General features: G+C 44.0%; 1 protein-coding gene across 1 annotated transcript in view; it reads left to right on the top strand.

The window, feature by feature from the left end:
• The window catches only part of KCNMA1 (potassium calcium-activated channel subfamily M alpha 1), a 736,200-nt gene that overhangs the window by 679,849 nt on the left and 32,222 nt on the right, over positions 1–24,129 (top strand). The window contains exon 23 of the mRNA XM_040439127.1: positions 22,200–22,313. Coding sequence (XP_040295061.1) covers positions 22,200–22,313 — 114 coding nt within the window. The remainder of the gene's footprint in view (positions 1–22,199; positions 22,314–24,129) is intronic.

Here is a 24,129-nt window from a genome sequence, read left to right as displayed (position 1 = left end):
GCTGTCTGGGGGCTCTCTCCCTCTCCATCGGGGGGCTGCAAAGGCACAGCAGCCCCCCGATGGGAGAGGGAGGGAGCTCCCTCTTACTGTTAACTTTTTCCATACAGCGGTCTGTACGGACCGCTGTATGGAAAGGGTTAAACGGCTGACATCGCATCATCGATGTCAGCCGTTTATACCAGGGTGCCAGCAATGTGCTGGCACCCTGGTATACCCACTAGAGACCAACGATTATACAAAGGGAGGCGGGCGGGGGATCGCGATCCCGCCTGCCGCACCGCCCGCCTCCCGCACTGCCCCCACCGCCCACAACTCCCCCCCTGCACCACCCGCCGGCAAAAAATCATGCAGGGGTGCAGGGGGGGGTGTAAAATATATATTTTAGGGACACTAAAGCTTCTGATCCCCGCGGTCAGGGCCCGCGGGGATCAGAAACTGCACAAAGCGCAGCAAACCGCAGGTCTGAATTGACCTGCGGTTTTCTGCGATCGCCGATGCGGGGGGGTCAAATGACCCCCCCCTGCATTGTTACGGGATGCCGGCTGAATGATTTCAGCCGAAATCCCGTTCCGATTAACCCCTCGGGCGCCGGAATACAGATTTCAAGTTATGACGTACCGGTACGTCATGGGTCCTTAAGGACTCGGGATCCATGCCGTACCGATACGTCCTAAGTCCTTAAGGGGTTAATTACAAACTCCCCCCCTTAATTACACCCCCTCCCTCCCCACCTTAATTACAAACCCCTCCCTTAATTACACACACACATCCCTTAATTACACCCCCCCCTTAATTACAAACCCCCACTTAATTACACACACACACACCCCTTAATTACACAATTATTTACTCACATTTTGATGATGCCTCAGGCTCCGTCCGACCGCTGGTAATGGATCCTTCCGCTTCTTTAAAAGATCCGTGAAGGCGGTGCGGCGTCAGCGTCGTGACGTCATGTTGCGCGCCACCGCAATAATCCTTCCACAGAAGCCGGCGCCTGGCGGAGTCGCGTCGCGGTGCAGCAGTGGATGGAGGGGTGACTCCGTCATGGCACCCCCCTTGTGAGTGGCACCCGGGGCGGTCCGCCCCCCCCCCGCCCCCCCCTTGGTACGCCACTGTATCACACCCCTCAGTATGTCACACCTATCAATAGCACACCTATACCAGTGCTTAACAGGACTTTTGTGGCCCTATTAGCTAGCGTTTGGTGTCTCTAACAGTCTGTCCCTGCTCCACACAGCAACCTCTCCCTACACTGGCAAAAGACTGAATGTAAAATGGCAGCCAGATCGGGTTTATTTATAGGGTAGGGGGTGTATCCATATGCTGAATTATCTCAATTGGCTGTCCTGTCCCACCTGATGGATGTGTCATGGGTCAAAGTTTGGCACAATGCTAAAGAAGATGGTGCCGGCGGACATCGCCATATGTTCGCCTGTTCAACGAACCGCGAACGAGCAAAGTTCGCCGTGAAACGACCGCCGGGCGATCCGCAAGGCCATCTCTACATATAAATAGGGTAGCCAATTTACAACAATAATCCATACAATTATGTGCAAATCAATCAAAAACAGCATGATTATATAGTGTATACATAAAAATTCATTAACCCTTTCAACCCCGGGCCAGTTTTCACCTTCCTGCCCAGGCCATTTTTTGCAAATATGACATGTCACTTTATGTGGTAATAACTTTAAAACGCTTTTACTTACACAGGCCATTCTGAGATTGTTTTCTCGTCACGTATTGTACGTCATGAAAGTGGAAAAAATATTCAATTTTATTTATAAAAAAATACAAAATTTACCAAAAATGTGGAAAAATTTGCAAATTTCCAAATTACAATTTCTCTACTTTTATAATACATAGTAATACCTCCAAAAATAGTAATTACTTTGCATTCCCCATATGTCTACTTCATGTTTGGATCATTTTGAAAATGACATTTTATTTTTTTTGGGACCTTAGAAGCCTTTGAAGTTTAGAAGCAAATCTTAACATTTTTAAGAACATTTCCAAAGCCCAATTTTTTCAGGACCAGTTCAGTTATTAAGTCACTTTCTGGGGCTTACATATTAGAAACCACCCATAAATCACCCCATTTTAGAAACCACACCCCTCAAGCTATTCAAAACTGATTTTACAAACTTTGTTAACCCTCTAGGTACCCCACGAGAGTTAAAGGAAAATGGAAATTAAATTTCAAGATTTCCCTTTTTTTTTTTTTTAGCAGATTTTTTATTTTTATCTATTTTTTCTACAACACATAAAGGGTTTACAGCCAAACAAAACTCAAAATCTATTACCCTGAATCTGGAGTTTACATAAACACCCCATGTGTGCTCAAAAACTGATGTATGGGCACACTTTGACCCATCGGGCGTTTCACAGAATTAGGAAGCTTGGCTGTGAAAATGAAAAATTATAATTTTTTCCAGAAAAAGTTGCTTTACAACAACATTTTTCACTTTCACCCCATATTGTGTTCCCCATTTCCCCCCGAATACGCCAACACCCCATATGTGCTCAAAAATGATGTATGGGTGCATGGCAGGGTTCAAAATGGAAGTAGCATCATAGGGCTTTTGGAGGACAGATTTTGCAGGATTGGCTTTTCGGAGATATGTCGCATATGAAGACACCCTGAGGTACCCATAGAGTGGAAACCCCCAAAAAGTGATCCCATTCTGGAAACTACGCCCCTCAAGGAATATTTCAAGATGTGTAGTGAGAACTTTGTTCTCAAAGGTGATTCATGGAATTGGCTGTGAAAATGAAAAATTAAAATTTTTCCCCGAAAAATTTACTTTAGGCCCAGATTTTTCACTGTCACATGGGGAAACTGGAGAAAATACACCCCCTAATTTAATGCCCATTTTCTCCAGATTACAGCAATACCCCATTTCCCATTACCCATTTCCCCCCGAATACGCCAACCAGGGCCGATTTAAGAGCATCATGGGCCTGGTGCTGAGGATTTTGCTGGGCCTTTTTTTTTAATGGAACTGCACTCAGTGTCTTAATTACATATATATTTTATCGATACCATTAAAGTATTTTGTTCCTGCAACTGCCCCTTCATTTGGCGTCTATCTTGGCAACATGGAGGGGGACCCTGAGGGTGGGGGCACCCTCAGGGCACTATAGTGTCAGGAAAACCGCTTTGTTTTCCTGACACTATAGTGATCATTTAACATTACTGTTTTATAGCTGCTGTGGACTGTGGACAACAGCAGCTAGAAACAGTAATTTTCATAGAGCTGTGTTATGATTTATGGACACAGCACTCAGCATGCTTAGCCAGTCAGATAGAAAGCTGGCTAAGCATGCTGAGAGCTGTGTCTAAATAACATAACACAACACATTAAAGGGATTCTGTCACCAGGTTTCACCCCTGTCAGCTAAAAATATGCTGATTTTCAGGGCGTCTTCACGACTCCTAATGTGGGCTTATAAATGTTATCTGTGGGCTTATTTAGCTAAAAAACAGCTTTTACTAACCTGTCAGTCAAACAAATAAGGTGCCCAAGGGGATGTTAATGGATGCAAGGTGCCGGCCGCACCCGTCGCCGTTCGTGCCCAGCGCCGCCTTTCCGGACTTCTGCACCGCCTCCTAATCCTCTGTGCCGCCTCTCGCTCTCCCTCCCTCCCCCCTCCTCCTGCTGTAAGATCTCACGCATACAGGGGTTGAGCGAAGTGCCGGCGCATGCGCACTTCGCTGTAAGAAGCCAAATGGAGAAGTCTGCACGGGCGCATCAGGCAGAGCCCTGTGCGCAAGCATATTTTTGGCTGACAGGGGTGAAACCTGGTGACAGAATCCCTTTAAAGAAATTACTGTTTCTAGCTGCTGTGGACTAGCAGCTAGAAACAGTAATTTCTTTAATGTGTTATGTTATTTAGACTGAGCTCTCAGCATGCTTAGCCAGTCAGTAATTTTCATAGTGCTGTTATGATTTATGGACACAGCTCTCAGCATGCTTAACCAGCCTTCTATCTGGCTGTGCTTCTTGAGAGTCACAGTCCACAGGCTCAGAAACAGCCTGTGGACTGTGACTCTCAAGATGCAAAGCCAGATAGAAGGCTGGCTAAGCATGCTGAGAGCTGTGTCCATAAATCATAACAGCACTATGATTGCCCTCCCTTCCAACTGGATGAGTTTATCTGATACCTGCCCTGCTCCAGAAGCTCCTGCTGTCTCACGGGCTGGTGTGGCTGAGCGCTGTGGGCCGTGTGCTGGTCGAAACTGCTGAGTAGGTTGTACACAGCGCAGCATGCAGGAGGGATAACTGTAGGCGCACTGAGGTCATATCCGGCGGGCCGGCATTACAGGAACCGCACCAGCTGCTCTGACGTCCTGCCGCCGGATATCCTGTGACGTATATCCGGCGGCAGGACGTCAGAGCAGCTGGTGCTGTTCCTGTAATGCCGCAGCCCGCCGGATATGACCTCAGTAGTGATAGGAAGTTCGGATCTTTCAGATGAATCGGTTCATTTGAATCAGCTCATTCAAATGAATCGGATCTTCGGTTCACTTGCTGAGTCACTGACTGCTGAGCTGACTCGCAAGTGAACCGAAGACTCTAGGTGCTGGTGCGCATGCGCAGATGCTATCCATTCGATTCACTTGCTGCTGCTGACTCAGTTGGCTCTTCAGCTCTCTAATGAGTGAGTCAGGATCAGGAAGAGGGATTGATTATAGTGATAGTGAAGGGAAGCTGAGGCTGACGCCGGACAGGAGGACTCAGGAGCTGTCACTGTGGTGTGCATTGTTGTCTGTTGTGCATTGTTACCCACAGTGACAACAGTCTGACACTGACAGTAGTACAACGAACCAAGTGAAGTGAGATGTGAATACACAGGAAAAACTATGTGCTGAATTGATAACAGTATTACAGTAACACAGTCACTGGCTGATAATAAAATAGTCCCCACTTAACGGAATCCATAAAGGAGATGTGAACCCACCCTTAGTTATATAGCTACTGAAAGAGATGCCTTTAACATATATATCTCCTGAGAAGCCAATTTGATCCTAAAGGGTTAATTCAACCTGTAATCTAAACTCTGTGTCATCTGTCACTTCTCTTATCTCTCTGCTCCTGTCAAAGGCGTACATAGAAATCACTGGGCCCCATAGCAAGAATCTAAATTGGGCCCCCATTCCCCTTTTAAAGCCCCTCCCACTACCCATTCCAGGCCTCTCTCTTTGTTCCATGAACTATGTTCGCTGCTGTTTTATAATTTATGCCATCAGGGCCGGATTGGGATTACAAAACAGGCCTGGCACACAAAAGAGGCATAATAGATACAGTGTGTACAGATGTATAGTGTATACAGCAGTGTACTGATATGTGAGGAACGTGGTATAATATATGCAGTGTGTTCAGGTATATAGTATATACAGCCTTGTACTGATATATGAGGTATAAATTACAGCTCGTACCTCACATATCAATCCAATACTGTATATACAATATACCTGTACACACCATCTATTATACCTCGTACCTAACATATCAGTACACTGCTGTATATACAATATATCTATACACACTGCATATATTATACCTTGTACCTCACATATCAGTACACTGCTGTATATACAATATATCTATACACACTGCATCTATTATACCTCCTACCTCACATATCAGTACACTGCTGTATATACTATATCTGTACATATTGCATCTATAATACTGTTTAATATATGCAGTGTGTGTGTGTATATATATATATATATATATATAGAGAGATGTGAGGCATACAAGGTATAAAACTGTAGATGCAGTGTTTATAGAAATATGTGGTCAGTTATGCATTATAGTCACTGTGTGTGTGAAGTACATGAGGTTGTGGTCACTGTACCTGTCTGAAGTATTATACATGAGTGAGCAATGAGTAAAAACAGGGCATGGAGGGGGGGTAAATGATGAAAAGTGGAGGACCTCCTCTTACCACTCCATTCCAGTCTGTATGGATCAATGCAGAGCTGATTGTGAACTTCTAATACTTGCTGTTAGGGGTTGAAGGACCTGTGATGATGTCATCACAGGTCCTGGCAGATGTACCTTTCAAACCTAGGAACTACACCATTTTTGGTGCAGTTCCTTTGCTAGATTCTGCAGGACCTGTGATGCTGAAGATGATGTCATCACAGGTCCTGGCAGATGCACTGTTCTAACCTGGGAACTACACTTTACACTGTGCAGTTCCCTTACAGGACCTGTGAAGACTCCCTGTACTACTCAGACGACTCAGAGCTGCTAGTGCTTGCCTTGCCTCAGCTCTGATTGGTTGGTGGGTGGGGAGGGGAGGGGCTGGCAGAAGCAGCTTCCGCTCTAGGATCATATTACGCTCCTCCCGAGTCCCTCCCTCAGGCTCCTCCCTGCTGCCAGTGAGGTGAGCGTCTCTGCATTGTCTGTGTGCTGTGTGACGCTGCGCTGTGTACAACAGAGGACTTTTAACCCTCCCGACGGCCTTTTGGCTGGCAGATGGGCCTATTTTATGGTAGGGGCCTGGAGCTGAAGCTCCATCAGCCCCTATGTTAATCCGGCCCTGACGCTAACACCCCATATGTGCTCAAAAAATGATGTATGGGCGCACGGCATTCTTCAGAGTGGAAGGAGCACCATATGGCGTTAGGAGAGCGGATTTAGCTGGAATGGTAATTGTGAGCTATGTCGCATGTGAAGACACAATATATGTCCCTGTATACTGCTAAATGGGCGTACCACAGGGGACAGAAGGAAAGGAGAACCAAATGGCTTCTGGAAGGCTGATTTCACCGGAAGGCTGAAGCAGCCTCAACTGGATGACACAGCAGACAACCTCCAGTTCCAGAAAGAAAGCATACCCTTAGAAGATAACTGTGAGTAAAGTCCAGAGACCCAGGAGAAGCCATATTCCTCCTCAGCTAGTCAGTCCTCATACAGCAGAAGATAGAAAGTGCAGAAGCCAAAGTCCTGACACAGTTTAGAGCTACAAATCAGACGTCCTTTCCTGCAAGCTCCAGGTTGATAGAGCAGAAGATAAATTCCTGCCAACCATTGCTGAAAGCCTGCTGGGACCTAAGACAAAAAGCTGTACCTTGCTTGGATGAAAGTTATCCTCAGTAAAGACAAGTTTGAACTTTACCAAAAGGTCTGGATTTCAATTACTGCTGCAAAATCCCTCTATTACTCCTCCTAGCACTACACTCATTTTATTGCAAGTGAGCTAGGAGTCCAGCCGTACCCAGGTAGGAGACACCGTTGATACAATTACCACTGCCATACAGAGACATTACACCACTCTGGCATTCCTAACCTGGGGCGTGAGTTATAACATCTTTGAAGGCCCCTGTGATTGTACCCTGCGCACGCTGCAATCGGCGTCACGACAAATACTGAACAATTTAACAACCCGTATCCTGACCCACTGCATAAGTGGCGTCAGCGTACCCATATCCTGCTTATTGCACATACACATAAATACACACATACACATTTTTCACCCATCTCTCGTCTCTGCAGTTTGACAAAAAGACATCTTAGGTTACTACTTTTCCACTTTTCCATCCTCCTACCTTCTGAACAACACATCCTGACACATTTAATACTGTGCCCGCTGTGCTCCCCAATACTATACTACAGAAACTGTACACCTGAAAATGCCAGTACCACACAGATAGTGCCTCCAGTACTGTGCCCGCTGTGCTCCCCAATACTAACCAGCAGAAACAGATAAATCCCCTGATAACAATAGTACATTCAATAATTATTGGCAGACACTGCCCTGCAAATAACTGCGCCCAGCAAATAGTGCCCCTGACACTAACAGTGTAAAACATTATGTCCCCCTGTTACTATTGGGGGACTATGGGGAACATGGTTACTATTATGGGTACATGGGTACTATGGGAGAATTATTCCTTCTGGGGCACAGTGGCAGAGAATTATTACTGTTGGTGAAACTTTGGAGCAGTATTACTGTGGGGGGCAAACTGGCCACTTAAAATGAGCACCAGTACAAAGAATGTCCCTTGTAATTTGCCCCAGTACAAAAAATGCCCCCTAATAATGTGCACTAGTTCAAAAATGCTCCCGTTCTGTGTGCCAGTACAAATATTTTTTGCTCCCTGCTGAGCTAATATCCCTATAGTGACCCCATAATGCTCACATAGTGCTCCTCTCCCCTTACTCATAGTGTCCCCCATAATGTGCCAGTATAAAATGCTCCTATATAGTGCCCCAAGTAGATGCCACCATAGCGCTCCTTCCCTTTTCCCATAGTGCCCCATAATGTGCCTATATAATATGCCCCCATAGTGTTCTCCCTGTTCCAACGCCATAGTGCTTCCATAATGATCCAGTATAAGATTCTCCCATAGTGTCCCCAATGATGTGCCAGTGTAAATGCCCCCAGTAGATGCCCCCATAGTCCCCCATTATGTGCCAGTATAATTGCCCCCATAGTGCCCCCATAATGTGCCAGTATAAATGCCCCCATAGTGTCCCCCATGATGTGCTGGTAATTCCCCCATCATGTGCCAGTAATGCCCCCATAGTGTCTCCATCATAGATCAGACCCTAGTGCTGATGAAAACAAAGTCTAAATTGTGATCCTATCGTGTTTGCCAGAAATGTACCAGTCAGTGTTATTAAAGTATAAGTAGTATTATTATTCCATTAACATACAGTGGATATAAAAAGTCTACACACCCCTGTTAAAATGTCAGGTTTCTGTGGTGTAAAAAAAATTAGACAACGATAAATCATTTCAGAACTTTTTCCACCTTTAATGTGACCTATAAACTGTACAACTCAATTGAAAAACAAACTGAAATCTTTTAGGTAGAGGGAAGAAAAAAATATAAAAATTAAATAATGTGGTTGCACACCCTTAATAATGTGGTTGCATAAATAATGTGTGCACACCCTTAAACTAATACCTTGTTGAAGCACCTTTTGATTTGATTACAGCACTCAGTCTTTTTTGGTATGAGTCTATCAGCATGGCACATTTTGACTTGGCAAGATTTGCCCACTCTTCTTTGCAAAAACGCTCCAAATCTGTCAGATTGCGAGGGTATCTCCTGTGTACAGCCCTCTTCAGATCACCCCACAGATTTTCAATCGGATTCAGGTCTGCGCTCTGGCTGGGCTATTCCAAAACTTTAATCTTCTTCTGGTGAAGCCATTCCTTTGTTGATTTGGATGTATGCCTTGGGTCGTTGTCATGCTGAAAGCCGAAGTTCCTCTTCATGTTCAGCTTTCTAGCAGAAGCCTGAAGGTTTTGTGCCAATATTGACTGGTATTTGGAACTGTTCATAATTCCCTCTAGCTTAACTAAGGCCCCAGTTCCAGCTGAAGAAAAACAGCCCCAAAGCTTGATGCTGCCACCACCATGTTTCACCGTGGGTATGGTGTTCTTTTGGAGATGTGCAGTGTTGTTTTTGCGCCAAACATATCTTTTAGAATTATGGCCACGTTCAACCTGGGTTTCATCAGACCATAACACCTTTTCCCACATGCTTTTGGGAGACTTCAGATGTGTTTTTGCAAAATGTAGCCTGGCTTGGATGTTTTTCTTCGTAAGAAAAAGCTTTCATCTTGCCACTCTACCCTATAGCCCAGACATATAAAGAATAAGGGAGACTGTTGTCACATTTACCACACAGCCAGTACTGGCCAGACATTCCTGTGTACCATGGTATATCTAATGCCTTGGAAATTCGTTTGTACCCTTCTCCTGACTGTTACCTTTTAACAATGAGATCCCTCTCTGATGCTTTGGAAGCTCTCTGTGGACCATGGCTTTTTCTGTGGGATGGGACTAAGAAAATTTCAGGAAAGACCAACTAGAGCAGCTGAACTTTATTTGGGGATAATCAGAGGCACTTTAAATGATGGTAGGTGTATGCTGACTTCTATTTAACATGATTTAGAATGTGATTGCTTAATTCTGAACACAGCTACATCCCCAGTTATAAGAGGGTGTGCACACTTATGCAACCACATTATTTTGTTTTTGTTTGGTTTTCTCCCCTCCACCTAAAAGATTTCAGTTTGTTTTCAATTGAGTTGTACGTTTATAGGTCACATTAAAGGTGGAAAAAGTTCTGAAATTATTTATCTTTGTCTTTTTTTTACAGCACAGAAATCTGAATTTTAACAGGGGTGTGTAGACTTTTTATATCCACTGTATATGGTAAAGCAAAGCAGCGACTGTTATCAGAGCAGGCGAATATTACAAGGGTATCACATTGTGCACTACCATAGGTATGCCTAAAGTAAGATTGAAGCACTGATAAGGTGCCTAAACGAGCCCTACATCTCTCTGCAGACTCCTCAGGGACTTACATAAGGAGATTATCATTAGGGCTCTGTCATTAGATTTTTGCTAATCACAGCTTAAATTGACTACATTATCTTATTATAGTGCTGTAATTGCTTCCAAAAGTGAAATCAAGTGCAGTATTTGTTCAGGTCCTTAGGAACTCTTCAATAATCGGTAAACAAGGTCAGGCCCACTGAGAACATGCTGCAAGTCCAGAACCAGTTCAGCTATTCATTTGTTGAGCTTTACTTCTGCCTGATCAATGGGTATTGTGTGATGATTTAAATTACCTTACATGGGACTAGTGATGAGCGGCATAGGCAATATTCATTTTTGCGATATTTAGCTAATTTTTCGCATTATATACGCAATAAATTCACGAATTCTAGAATTTGCGATCTCCAGTCATTATTTTCTCGATTGCGCAAATCGGCACTAATGATGTACATATTTTTGCGCACAACATGCAACTTAAAATTTTATCAGGTCTGACTAGATATTACTGTATGGTGCACTGTGTATTGTTGTGACATCACAGCACTATGTCTGTAGCATGTATGTATGGACAGCAGAGAAACTAATCTACACTGACTCTCCAACTGACTATCTGTATTATATATATGAGCTAACTATCTAAGGGTCCATTTACACATTCTAAGGGTACATTTTGCGGAACGGAATCCGGAATTGCGGATCCGCACTTCCGGGTCACCAATTACGATCCTGAAAAAAATAGAACATGTCCGCAATTGCGGACAAGAAAAGGCATTTTCTATGAGAATGCCGGCGATGTGCGGTCCGCAAAATGCGGAACGCACATCGCCGATGTCCGTGTTTTGCGGATCCGTGGATCCGGAAAACACACACGGACGTGTGAATGGACCCTAATGTAATGAATAGGATCCAAATGAAAGCACAGAGCACAGCAATGTCATTGCGCTCTCAGAACTGAAAAAAAACAGCAGAAAATGGTTGCTGGGGAGTTTCTTATATAGTAAAGGGGTAGGCAACTTTCCTATTGGTTGCTAGGGATGTTGCTAAGCTCAGACATAGACATTGCAGCTTTCTCATTGGCCCACAAGCAAGAAGGGAGGTTACTGATGAAAAAAATAATCAAGAATTTTCGCGATTACGAATATATAGCACTATATTCTACATCTTCGTGAATTCTCGAAGTGCCGATATTCAAGATAAAAATTCACGATTGGAAAATTTGCGATCAACACTACATGGGACTCCCAGAAAAACACGTCACCGAAGCACCAGTATTACTGATCTTATCTACAGCAGTTAAACAGAGGTCCTTGTAAAAACTCTCTATGGTGGTTATTACAGGAGAGCCAGGGGAGCGATTTCTCTGCCTCATTTATAGGAGTTTAATAGATTAAAAATCCAAATTGAGTCACACAAAATCACCCTAATCAAGTTTTCATCTGCATAATTTCCCCATAAGCAGCAACAGGGAATTGGAGGTACTCATATTTTTCTACTTGGACAGAATTAGCTCCTTAGGATTAGTAAGCCTTTAGTTTTCATAAGGTAAATCCTGCTTGATCTACACATATTATAGCTCAACGTTGTGACAGGAAACAGCACATTATGACCATAAACTTCCACTTACAGTAGACTGGGAATAATGATATGGCCAAAGATCTTTTGTTTTTCTCTATATATGAAGTTTGGCATGCCTTGCAAATACAGTCTGGCAAATATTATCCAAAGACTCTTTTACAAGGGCCGATGCTCAGGCAATTATGCGCAGACAAACCGAACATTAATGACAGTTGGCTGATCATGAGATACATTTACATGTGACAATCATCAACTCTGTATGGGAAGCAAATGATCTACTACAATCGTTCATCTCCACATCCTCTTTGCTGATGACTAGTGGCATATCCTCTTCGCTGATCACCAGTGGCACATCCTCTTTTCTGATCACCAGTGGCATATCCTCTTCACTAATGACCAGTGGCATATCCTCTTCACTGATCACCAGTGGCACATCCTCTTTGCTAATCACTAGTGGCACATCCTCTTTTCTGATCATTTGTGGCACATCCTCTTTTCTGATCACCAGTGACACATCCTCTTTGCTGATCACCAATGGCATATCCTCTTTTCTGATCACTAGTGGTACATCCTCTTTGCTAATCACCAGTGGCTCATCCTCTTTTCTGATCATCAGTGGCACATCCTCTTTGCTGATGACTAGTGGCATATCCTCTTCGCTGATCACCAGTGGCACATCCTCTTTGCTGATCACCAGTGGCATATCCTCTTTTCTGATCACTAGTGGCACATTCTCTTCACCTATCACTAGTGGCACATCCTCTTTTCTGATCACTAGTTGCACATCCTCTTCGCTGATAACCAGTGGCAAATCCTCTTTTCTGATCACCAGTGCATATCCTCTTTTCTGATAACCAGTGGCATATCCTCTTTTCTGATCACTAGTGGCACATCCTCTTCACATATCACCAATGGCACGTCCTCTTTGCTGGTCACCAGTGGCACATCCTCTTTTCTGATCACTAGTGGCACAACCTCTTTTCTGATCACTAGTGGCACAACCTCTTTTCTGATCACCTGCGGCACATCCTCTTTGCTAATCACCAGTGGCACATCCTCTTTGCTAATCACTAGTGGCACATCCTCTTTTCTGATCATTTGTGGCACATCCTCTTTTCTGATCACCAGTGGCACATCCTCTTTGCTGATCACCAATGGCATATCCTCTTTTCTGATCACTAGTGGTACATCCTCTTTGCTGATCACCAGTGGCACATCCTCTTTGCTGATGACTAGTGGCATATCCTCTTCGCTGATCACCAGTGGCACATCCTCTTTGCTGATCACCAGTGGCATATCCTCTTTTCTGATCACTAGTGGCACATCCTCTTCACTGATCACCAGTGGCACATCCTCTTTGCTGATCACCAGTGGCACATCCTCTTCACTGATCACTAGTGGCACATCCTCTTTGCTGATCACCAGTGGCACATCCTCTTTGCTGATCACCAGTGACACATCCTCTTCGCTGATCACCAGATTAGTGACACATTTATACTGGACAAGTATCAGCATATGAATGCGGTTTTCCTGTTAATTGCCCCAATCTTTGGCACATGCAAAATTACCATAAAATTTAGATTGTCTAAGTGAAATCTTAGACTAGACCAGGGATCAGCAATCTCCGGCACTGCAGCTGTTCTGAAACTACAACCCCCTGCATGCACACTTACTCTGCTATTCTTATAACTCCCTTAGGAGTGAATGGAGGATTCAAGAACAGCTGAGTAAGTATGCATGCTGGGAGTTGTAGTTTCACAGCCCCTGGAGTGCTGAAGATTGCTGATCCCTGGACGAGACAGTCAAAATATTTGCCAGATTTATCACTGTGGTTCATCTTGAGACCGTCTAGTATAAGTTTATACAGTCTATTAGCTAGCTTACTGAATTTCAGAATTTTGAGACAAAATTCTGGTAAGTTTTGGTCACAGTATCACAGAAGCCATACCCCTTCTGAATAAATTGTGGCACTTGCAGGGCAAGGTGGAAAAAATGTCTAAGACAATATATGAGACTCACAACATGTGCTCCAAAAATATGGCTGAATATGAGCCAGAATTATGGTGCATTTTCATTAGCAAGTATGTCCCAGTGATCTCAAGCCACCTATGTATCTGTAGTAAACATGTATATATCTATAGTAAGCAGCATCAGATGGAACCCACTAGAGGACTTGGCATCATGGGTAACTGAACTTTGAATGTGAGGTGATTGTGTGCACAGCATAAGCAAAACCACTGCACTTGTGAATTAATAGAGAGCAGCAGTTAATAAAGGGATTGTCTCTTCAGAGAGGTCCCTAGGGAGATTAGCTGATCACCTGGGGCCCACTCCCAACACCTCTGGGAAATGTAGTATTACATTGCAGCCCTTCAAAAAAAATGCTCATCTATATAATACAAGGATGGCCTAAGTCCATCAGAACAGGAACCTCTCTGCTGTGACATCTATAGTAGGGCATATGGACAGGGGTTGTATGAATGATACAACCCCTTCAGAGTTTTCAGAAAGTGAAAAGAATAGGGGCAGAACTCAGCGCATGCAGTAGTAAATGCAATTGGATGCTTGAACTGAGTGAGGAATTTGTTAGATTTGTACAGACCCGCCACAGTGCATTGATTTGTGGGTTGTCAGAGTCATGGACCACGTCCGATCTCAGCCTCCCAATATGTTGTACAATGTCATCGTCTGGCATGAGTGGGCACTTTTTCATGCAAACAAGTACTGAGGTAAAACTATTCTAAGAAATAGACCAGTAGCACTCAGTGTATACTTTGTTGGGGTTTTGTCGATTAAAGGGATTGGTCACTTTCTGGTTACTGCTTACCAATGTGTGATGACTATGTGACACTTATTTTTTTAAATCAATTCATTTTTATTGAAACAATAAATACAGAATATTACACCAAACAATTCGTTGTTTTTTTTCCTTTCTTGCATTATCCACCATGTGAAATCAGAGTATAACAGTAACCGTACCAATAATGACACACAGTTTAACCAATATCAGTACAAATGTGTATACATGCTAAAACATAGATTTGAAACAAAGGATCATACATATCAAATCCCCCCAAATCCCTTCCCCCCCCTCCTTGCCTAACTCTCCCTTCCCTTATAACTAGTCTTGATTTTGACGAGCCTATATAACCACATGAGTGTGAGATAACCAATCACTCCACAATTTTTCAAACTTCTGCAGACATCCTCTCTTCACATACACCCCTTTCTCAAGTATCATCATGTCATTCACCTTCCGTTCAAATTCACTCAGTGTAGGCGGACTTCCCTGGATCCATCTCATGGCAATCAATTTCCTGGCCACATATAGCAACCTCCCAACAGCTACCTTAACCGACTCATTTCCTCCAATCTCAGACACATATCCTAGTACACACACCTTTGGGTCCTTTTGGATTCTCAATGTCATTCTACTATTAATCATATTTCTTACCTCCTCCCAATAATTACCAATTACTGGGCACGACCACAGCATATGCAACAGATCCGCTCCCTCTTCCATACATTTTGGACACCTGTCATCAATTCTTACTCCAACCTTTTTTAAAAACACCGGTGTTTTGTACACTCTATGTATAATAAACAGCTGGGATAATTTGCCCTGTTCGCTCAAGGACACCTTGGGGACTCCTTCCAATATATCTTCCCACTTGTCTTTAGACATAACCCCCACGTCAGCCTCCCATTTTTTCATTCTTGTGAGCGGAAACCCCTCCAGGAATTTTCCCAATAAAAGAGCATACAGCTGTGATATCAGCCCTCTTTTCCCTCCTCCTGACGGGAGAACAAGCTTATGAACCACCTCCATTTGAGCAATCGCACATCCTTTCCGCAGTGTGACCCCAAGGGCATGCCTCATTTGGAGATATTGATAAACCATCCCTTAGGAACATTAAATTCCTTCTGCAGGTTTTGAAATGTCTTACATACATTATCCTTGATTAATTGGCCTATTCTCGTCACCCCATAAGTTTCCCAATTCCTAAGTCCTGGTATGGCAAAAAATTCGGGCAACAGATGATTCTTTCCAATAGGGGAAAGTTCACTAATTCCACCTACACCTCTTATCTGCTTCACCTTTGCCCAAACTTTTTTCATAAGTTCAATAAGAGGGAGCTTTTCTCTCCCAGCATGCATCCCTGAGCCTTCCAGAATGCCCATGAGGTCCCGACTGCCCAACCAATGCTGCAATATCTGCCCTGTCACATCCGGAGCATGTAAATCAATCCATCCCTTGAAATGTTGACACTGGGAAGCCAGAAAATAAATCCATGCATTGGGGACAGCCAGGCCCCCTTCCGACTTAGTATATTGCAATGTCTCCAGTTTAATCCTAGCCTGCCCATATTTCCAAGTAAGATCCCTAAATATAGAATGAATTTTCTTAAATCTATCCTGGGGTATCCATACGGGAGCATTATTCAGTATATACAGTAACTGGGGCATCATAACCATTTTTAAAAGGTTAACTCTACCTACAACCGAAAGAAAGAGTCTACACCATGACCTTACTTTAAGCCTGAAAGTAGCTAGCAATGGGGATAGATTAAGGTCTTCAAAATCCGATAGTCTCGGTGTTATATATAGTCCCAGATATTTAAATGTATCCACCCATGGCACCAGGCTATTTGCTTGTCTACCTGACAAAGCCTGCCCATCTATTGGCATCAAAGAGGATTTTTGCCAATTTATCTGAAGTCCAGAGAATCTACCAAATCTGTCAATCAATGCCATGGCCGCATCCAGGGACGCACCAGTATCGCCCATAAAAAGCAGAGTATCATCTGCGTACATAGCCACTTTATTGTGCAGCCCACCGTATCTAAACCCCACTATATTCGTTGATAAGCGAATATGCGCCGCAAGCGGTTCTATTGCAAGAGCAAACAATAAGGGCGACAATGGGCATCCCTGTCTGGTGCCCCTGGCCAGGGCGAAACAATCTGACAACCCTCCATTAGCCCTAATTCTCGCCTTAGGACCAGAGTATAAGACTTTTACCCACTGAATGAATCGTGCTCCAAAACCCATATTTTCCAAGACCCCCCACAAGTAGCTCCACTCCACACTATCAAACGCCTTAGCAGCGTCAAGGGCAAGCAAGGCTCTGTCACCACAGTTATCCGCCGGAATATTCAAGCTAGCATACAGCCTACGGAGATTAATAGCCGTCGATTTCCCAGGCATAAAACCCGTCTGGTCCGGGTGCACTATAGTCAGAATTACTTTGGACAGCCTGTTCGCCAACACCTTCGCCAGGAGCTTAACATCCGCTGTGAGAAGCAAAATTGGTCTGTATGAATCCGGTATTTTAGGATCCTTCCCAGGTTTAGGTATAACCACAATTATAGCTTCCCGCATCGAATGTGGTAGCGAACCTGCCTCCAATGAGTGCTCAAGCACCTTAAATAATTCAGGAAGTAGTATCCCTTGCAGCTTTTTATACACCTCCACTGGGAGGCCATCAGCTCCAGGCGCCTTACCATTCGCCATACCCCCAAGCGCAGCTTCCAGTTCCTCCAGTGAAATCGGCTCTTCCAGCCTTACTCTATCCTCCTCTGACAGCCTCGATAACTGTGCCTCCCCTAAAAATTCATTCAAAGCCACCTCAGAACTAGAGCCAGTAGAAGCATACAAAGATAAATAAAAGCTTTTTAGAATATCTAATATTCCTTTCGTATCCTGGCTATTGTTCCCTCTGCTATCTCTCAGTTCCTGAATACAAGAGGAGCCTCTCTGAGCCTGTGATATGACCGACAACAGATGACCTACCTTTTCACCTTCTTCAAAGGATCTCTGGCGGTAGAAACTTCTCTTTCTCTCAGCCGCCTGCACCAAATGACACCTCAGCTGCTCCTGAGCAACCACCAGCGCCTCACTGTTAATCAGGATGGGGGATCTACCAAACTCTCTCTCCGCCTCAGCCGCCAGTACATGCGCCTTAACGTCAGCCTCCCTAGACCTAGATTTATGCTTATTAATTTCTTTCATTAAGACTCCCCTTAGGAATGCTTTCATGGCGTCCCAGACACCCGGTACCGTGGCTGTCCCTGTATTAATAGCAAAAAACTCCTTTATTTCAAGAGATATCCCAGACAGATCTCCCAGCACACTTAGCCAATGTGCGTTACACTTCCACAGCCTCGGTCCCTGTCTGAGCACCCCCAGGCACAAGTCAATCTGCACCAGAGAATGGTCAGACAACGACCGAGGATGATAAACAACATCCTTGACCAGTGGCAGCATTATATCATTAACAAGGGCCAGATCACTACGCGATAGCGAATGATGTGTGGCAGATCTGCACGAGAATTCACGCTTATCAGGGTTACGCAGTCTCCATACATCATGCACACCTATTTCACCCATAATATTTCTAAGAGCCACACTCCCCGGTAAACCCCCTGCTCCTTGCACCCGGCATCTATCTAGGGAGTCATTTAGCGTGCAATTAAAGTCCCCAACCAGTAGCCACGGCAACCCAGGGAAGTCCGCCACAAAATCCATAATCTCTCTTATCAATGGGGATGCAAACGGTGGAGGCACATACACCGACACAAGCACCACCTGTATTCCATCCACCTTACAGACCACACACACATATCTACCATCCGCATCCACACATTCCTGCATATGTTCATACCTAATGCTACTATGCACAATCATACTAACCCCTCTAGAGTGAGAAGAATGGGTTGAATGCAACGCATATGTCACCCAATTTTTACTTATCCAGTGTAAATTTTCACCAATCAAATGCGTTTCCTGAAGACAACATATAGCCGGCTGAAACCGCCCCAAGTACTGAAAAACACACTGTCTCTTTCGTGCATCTGCCATTCCTCTCACATTCCAGCTTAAAACTCTAATCACCTGTGACATGATAGAACTTCAGACCATACTTGGATCTCACATCCCATTCCCACTTCCTCAGCTCATACTTCAAGACCATATCTCTTCCCCCCAACTCCCTACCCAACCTACCGCCCCCCTCCCCCCCTTTCCCAATCAGATTACTATAACTGGGGAAAATTTTCCCTATGGTATCAACCTTACATATTAAAACTGGGCCATCTGAGAGCAACTTACCCCCCAACATATAATAATCATAACAGATTATAACAACATCTCTCAGGTCGAGAATCCTCTCCACATCTGAGAAATACATTTTCACTCTCAGCAACCTACTCCCTCCACAGGATCTACCTCGTGGTAGCATTACATAATACACTTCTTAACTGGCGCAACCTTTATAGCAACCTTAGAGTGCAAATGCAAATAAAAATTGAACATAAGAAACTATATCTTAGCCTCCTTCAAGTGTTCGGGGCCCCGCTTCTCAATTGCTGCTCGTGGACGTCCAGCCACTGCGTCGCCTCCTCCGGATCTTCAAAGAATCAGGTGGATCCCAATGCCACCACACGCAGTTTAGCAGGAAACAACATAGCATATTGTACTTGTAGAGCTCTCAGCCTTTTCTTTATGTCCATAAATCTGCTTCTCCTCCGCTGCACTTCATTGGAATAATCCGGAAATATAGACACTTTCACCCCATTCAGGACCATCTCCTCATTGTCCCTTGATTGCCGCAGGATAGTGTCCCGGTCTTTAAAGTGCAGGATCTTCGCCAGCATAGGACGAGGTGGTCTGCCTGGCGGGAGCGGCCGCATGGGGACTCTGTGCGCCCGCTCCACCGCATATAGGGAAGATAGACCTTTCTCCTTAAATAGCTGATGCAACCATTTCTCCACAAATTCTGTAGCGTTATCTCCCTCCGTCTTTTCTGGCATTCCAACAATCCGCAGGTTGTTCCTTCTGGACCTGTTCTCCAGATCGTCAGTTTTAGCGTATAAAGCAGCTATGTCTTTAGCGGTTGTTTTTGCCGCCATTTGCAGAGGCCGAACATCATCTTCTATATTAGACACCCTTTTCTCTAGTTCAGAGGTGCGTTCAGATATCTTATGTAGGTCGTGTCTGATTATAGACAACTTGTACAGAGAGCACCTTCAGGGTACTGTTGCAGCTAGCGACAGCAGCCATAATATCTTTTAATGTGGGCTCTTCATTAGCCGCATCTTTGGGGCCTGCCGTGCTTGTGGCTGGACGTGTAGGGGTTAATGGCGGCCACTCCGCCGCATCCAGGGTCTCCCCCTCCAGGGATCCGTCCTCATGTTCAGAGGAATTCTGCATCTCTGGCTCCTTCCCCTCTGCCCAGTCTCTCGCCCCGCTATCAGCGCGGGCGAACTTACTTAACTTTGCGGCCGCACTCTGGCTCAGTTTGAACTGGGAGGCCGGCCCCTCTTCCTCCTCGACGCCATGCTGGCTCACCTCCGGCCTATCGTATCGCGGCCCTTTGCTTGATTTTCGCGGCATGCCGGGACCCACAAATTCACCCCCGCACTCTCCGGTCTTTACTCACCCACCAGGTAAGCAAAATTGCTTGAAATAGACGCTGCTACCACATATAAATCAGGATGCCTGCAGGAGCTGTGAGCGTTGCGTCCTACTCCATACGCTCTCAGGCCACGCCCCCTCTATGTGACACTTATTAACATAGCCTTTGCTGATATGTTGTGCCATTTGCTATATTTCTTAAGCCATGTACCCTTGTTGGGAAAATCTTCTGTGCTGTCCGCATAAAGGTCCTGTCCATAAGATGGCCGCTGATGAAGGGTCATGTGACCATACACATTACCCAGCCTCTTCCATTCAAACACACTGCACCTGCACTAAACACCCAGCTGAGCAAATGCAGATGGCAGGTGAAGTGTATTCGAATGGAAGAGACTATGTGGTTTGCCTGGTCGCAAGACCATCCATTAGCAGCCATTTAATGGACAGGACCTAACTGTCAGTTGACTTAACCTAACAGGTCTCAGCCAAAAAGTGGGCATGCCTTATGAAAGATTGAAAATGGTGCAGAATTTCAACAAAGGCTGTATTAGTAACTGCCATAAATGTACTGACCGGTAGTAATCAGAAAGTGGCCAACCCTTTAATATTTCAGTTTTGACCAGACACATAGTCTATATATGCGTTCTGTGCTGATTTATTGAGTATGTATCTGGCAATAGTAAATCTTGTAGTATATTTTCTATTCTCTGTAGATACATTTATTAAGTTGTTTTGTCTTTCACATTAATTTAATTTAGCTCAATTGCTTTGTTATGCCTGATTACCATAAACTAATGCCACAACTACTGGCAAACAACAAATACAATGTCTTTAAGTACCCACCAGAGGGCAGTGTGCTTTAAAACTCAGAATTGGCTGAAAAGCATTTGATTAATTATGTACAAATGCTGGCCTTTCTGTTTGCTCAAGTATGCTATATACCCAATGTCTCAGACACAATTCATACTGGCAATCAGATCATAATGATCAACAAAAATAACTGCCAGCTCTTGATTACATTTATAATCAAGCCATAAAGAATAAAAGGAACTATGGTGTTTATTTCATTTTGCATGTGCTCAGTACCATTGTGAATATTATTGTGACAATTTCACACTAATCGCTTACAGCTTTAAATGACATCACTTTACTGTAGCCTTGTTAACTATCTTGAGAATGGAGTGGCCGTGATTTCTCCTCCCAGCTGTGCTTTCCAGCAGTCAGCGTTTCTTGATGGATGTGTCTGTGCAAGGCCTTGCATTATACATGTGCCATCACTCACCGAAGGTACAGACTTGTCACATAGCACAAAAATCAGGGTCACTGGTTGCTTTTGAGAGCTGGGAAATAATGCTTTATTCTGTTCTGTCAATATAAAAAAGGCAATGTGTATGGGCCTGTCTGGATGCTTCTGGTGTGTACTAAATACTGAGAAAGTCTGGTTTGTTAAACATTTCTATACCCAGCTCAGACACATTATTGAGGCAGCTATGAGTGCAAGCTCCTTGTGAGATTATGTACGGTAGATATCTATTTGGATACTTTATTGTTACTCGATTGTATATTGAGAAGTAGAAGTCCATTCTGTCATCAATAAATTAAAATGACTGAAATACAATTATACAAATACACATAAAAACACTAAAGAACTGATCTGCACTGATTTTAGGAGGCAGTGTGGACAGACAGCTCAGTAACTTAAAGGAGTCCCCCTACAATGCCACCATAGGAAAAATGAAACATTATGTGGTGTCTATTAAATTCAGATCACTATTTTCCACTGCATGGATGTGCTGGGTCCTCCTCCTAGAACCATGTCATTTCCATCATAAACTATTAGGAAGTATGCTACTTTGTATGTGCAAACCATAATCTGCTTATTTTCTTTTTAGGCTTTACACCCCCAGGGATGGATCGTTCGTCCCCTGACAACAGTCCAGTGCATGGTCTAGCAAGGCAGCCATCTATTACAACCGGGGCCAATATCCCCATCATTACTGAGCTTGGTAAACTTCTTTTTATGTAAACTGAGTTGTTAAAATACATAACTTTAGAAAGACTGAATAAGGGTTAATTTGGCCAAGGATCTCTTTCTATGTTTAATGAGTCTCCTACTGTTGTGTAGTGTATTATTGACATAGTGTGTATAGGACTGCAAGTTCTTCCATATGATGTATGTTTATTTTATGCTACTTTTACAGCAAAATAAGTGCAAAAGTGATTCAAAATAATAATATAGGCTTATAATGATAACCATTAAAGTGAGGTCACACATAGTGGTGGCCTGGTGGAAGTGCGGCTGCTATGTATGGCCTCACCTTTTAAATACATTTCAGTTATTACTCGCAAATACAGGGTTGAGGCGTTGAGCGTTTATAAGTGATAATGGAGGGTAGCAGAAACATATGGCCTTGAATTGTATGTATACCTCAGATTGCATATGAGATTACATTGCAATTGGTTGTAGTGGAATCATGACTGCCCTCTGCTCTACTCTCTTGTGCCCTTTCACCTGCTCACCCACTTAGCTGCCTTATTACCTCACCCTCTCTCTGTCTTTTCTCTTTGATCCCCTTCGCCTTATACCTTTCTAACACTTGCACCGTTCAGCTAAGCCTGGCAAACTGCTACCTTTGATTTCACTCAGTCAGGAAAAAAACTGTGGAACTCACATACCAATAATTACAGAGTTGGGTAAGAAGAAGCGTCTCTTCTTTCTTTACCTTGTTGTGGCTGTGGATATTATATGGCTGCCCCACTGAGAGGCGCAACCAGTAATCACAAATAAAAACCAAAAAGTGAGCACTGTGCCCTGAAGTCAAATGCGGAATTGGTTTTGCCCTTAGATATTTGGGTGTAGTAAGGCATATTAGTAGCTATAGTCATTTGAACTCCCTTTGTCCATCTTTTTACACTACCTGCTTTTACTTTTCCCTGTATTAATCTACTAATTCCCCTAAAGCAGGGATGCTCAACCTGCGGCTCTCCAGCTGTTGAAAAACGACAACTCCCAGCATGCCGTAATGGCTTTAGGCTGTCCAGGCATGCTGGGAGTTGTAGTTTTGCAACAGCTGGAGGGCCGCCGGTTGAGCATCCCTCCCCTAAAGATTTCCAAAAACCCCAAAAATATTTTAATATTTCTTTTCTATTACAACATCAAACTAACATTTTATGGACCCTTTCACTTGGCCTTTCCCCTCCCATGGTTTTCTATATTTTGCAGTCATTTGAAGGTCGTGTGACCTACCAAGTAGCCAGTCAGGAAGCACAGCCCCTGTGCACAGCTCCAGAGCACAGTTCCCATGTGAGGAGGGAGCGTAGCCTGAAAGAGCTTTTTATGTGGGGGAGTTCATTTGATAGTATCTAGCACCTGATATAAAACATTATCCTCTGCGGTTGGTCTGGTTGCACCCCTGATCTGCATATAAATGATTGTCTATATTGTTTTTGTGATAGTTCATTTGTTTTATTTCACATCTGGTGTTTTTAAACCTTTTTTTTTTCTTTTCGCTTTAAACGAAACTCCTCCTCTCCAGCATTATCATGCGTTGCTTGCTGGTCCTGGCTGCTTCTGTTCTGTACCTTGTGTGTGCGTCTGTGTGGCTCTAATTTTTAAGTGAACTGGTGTGCTTCTTCTGTAACGATTTTCTGTTCATGGTTCTCACACCAGCATCAGTAGGGCTTTGATCACAATAACCTCTGATGCAGAATCTTTTCTTATAACAGAGCTGATACTTTACTGCCCCTAGCTCCTTTGTGTCTGTCAGTATGATTGGCTGTTCAGACAAGGGAGACATGATTCAAAAGGCAAAAAATCCAAAA

The sequence above is a fragment of the Bufo bufo genome, chromosome 6 (genome assembly GCF_905171765.1).
Source record: "Bufo bufo chromosome 6, aBufBuf1.1, whole genome shotgun sequence".
In the NCBI taxonomy this organism is placed as follows: domain Eukaryota; kingdom Metazoa; phylum Chordata; class Amphibia; order Anura; family Bufonidae; genus Bufo; species Bufo bufo.
The sequence above is the reverse complement of the archived record's forward strand: the minus strand, read 5'-3'. Positions and strand labels throughout refer to the sequence as shown.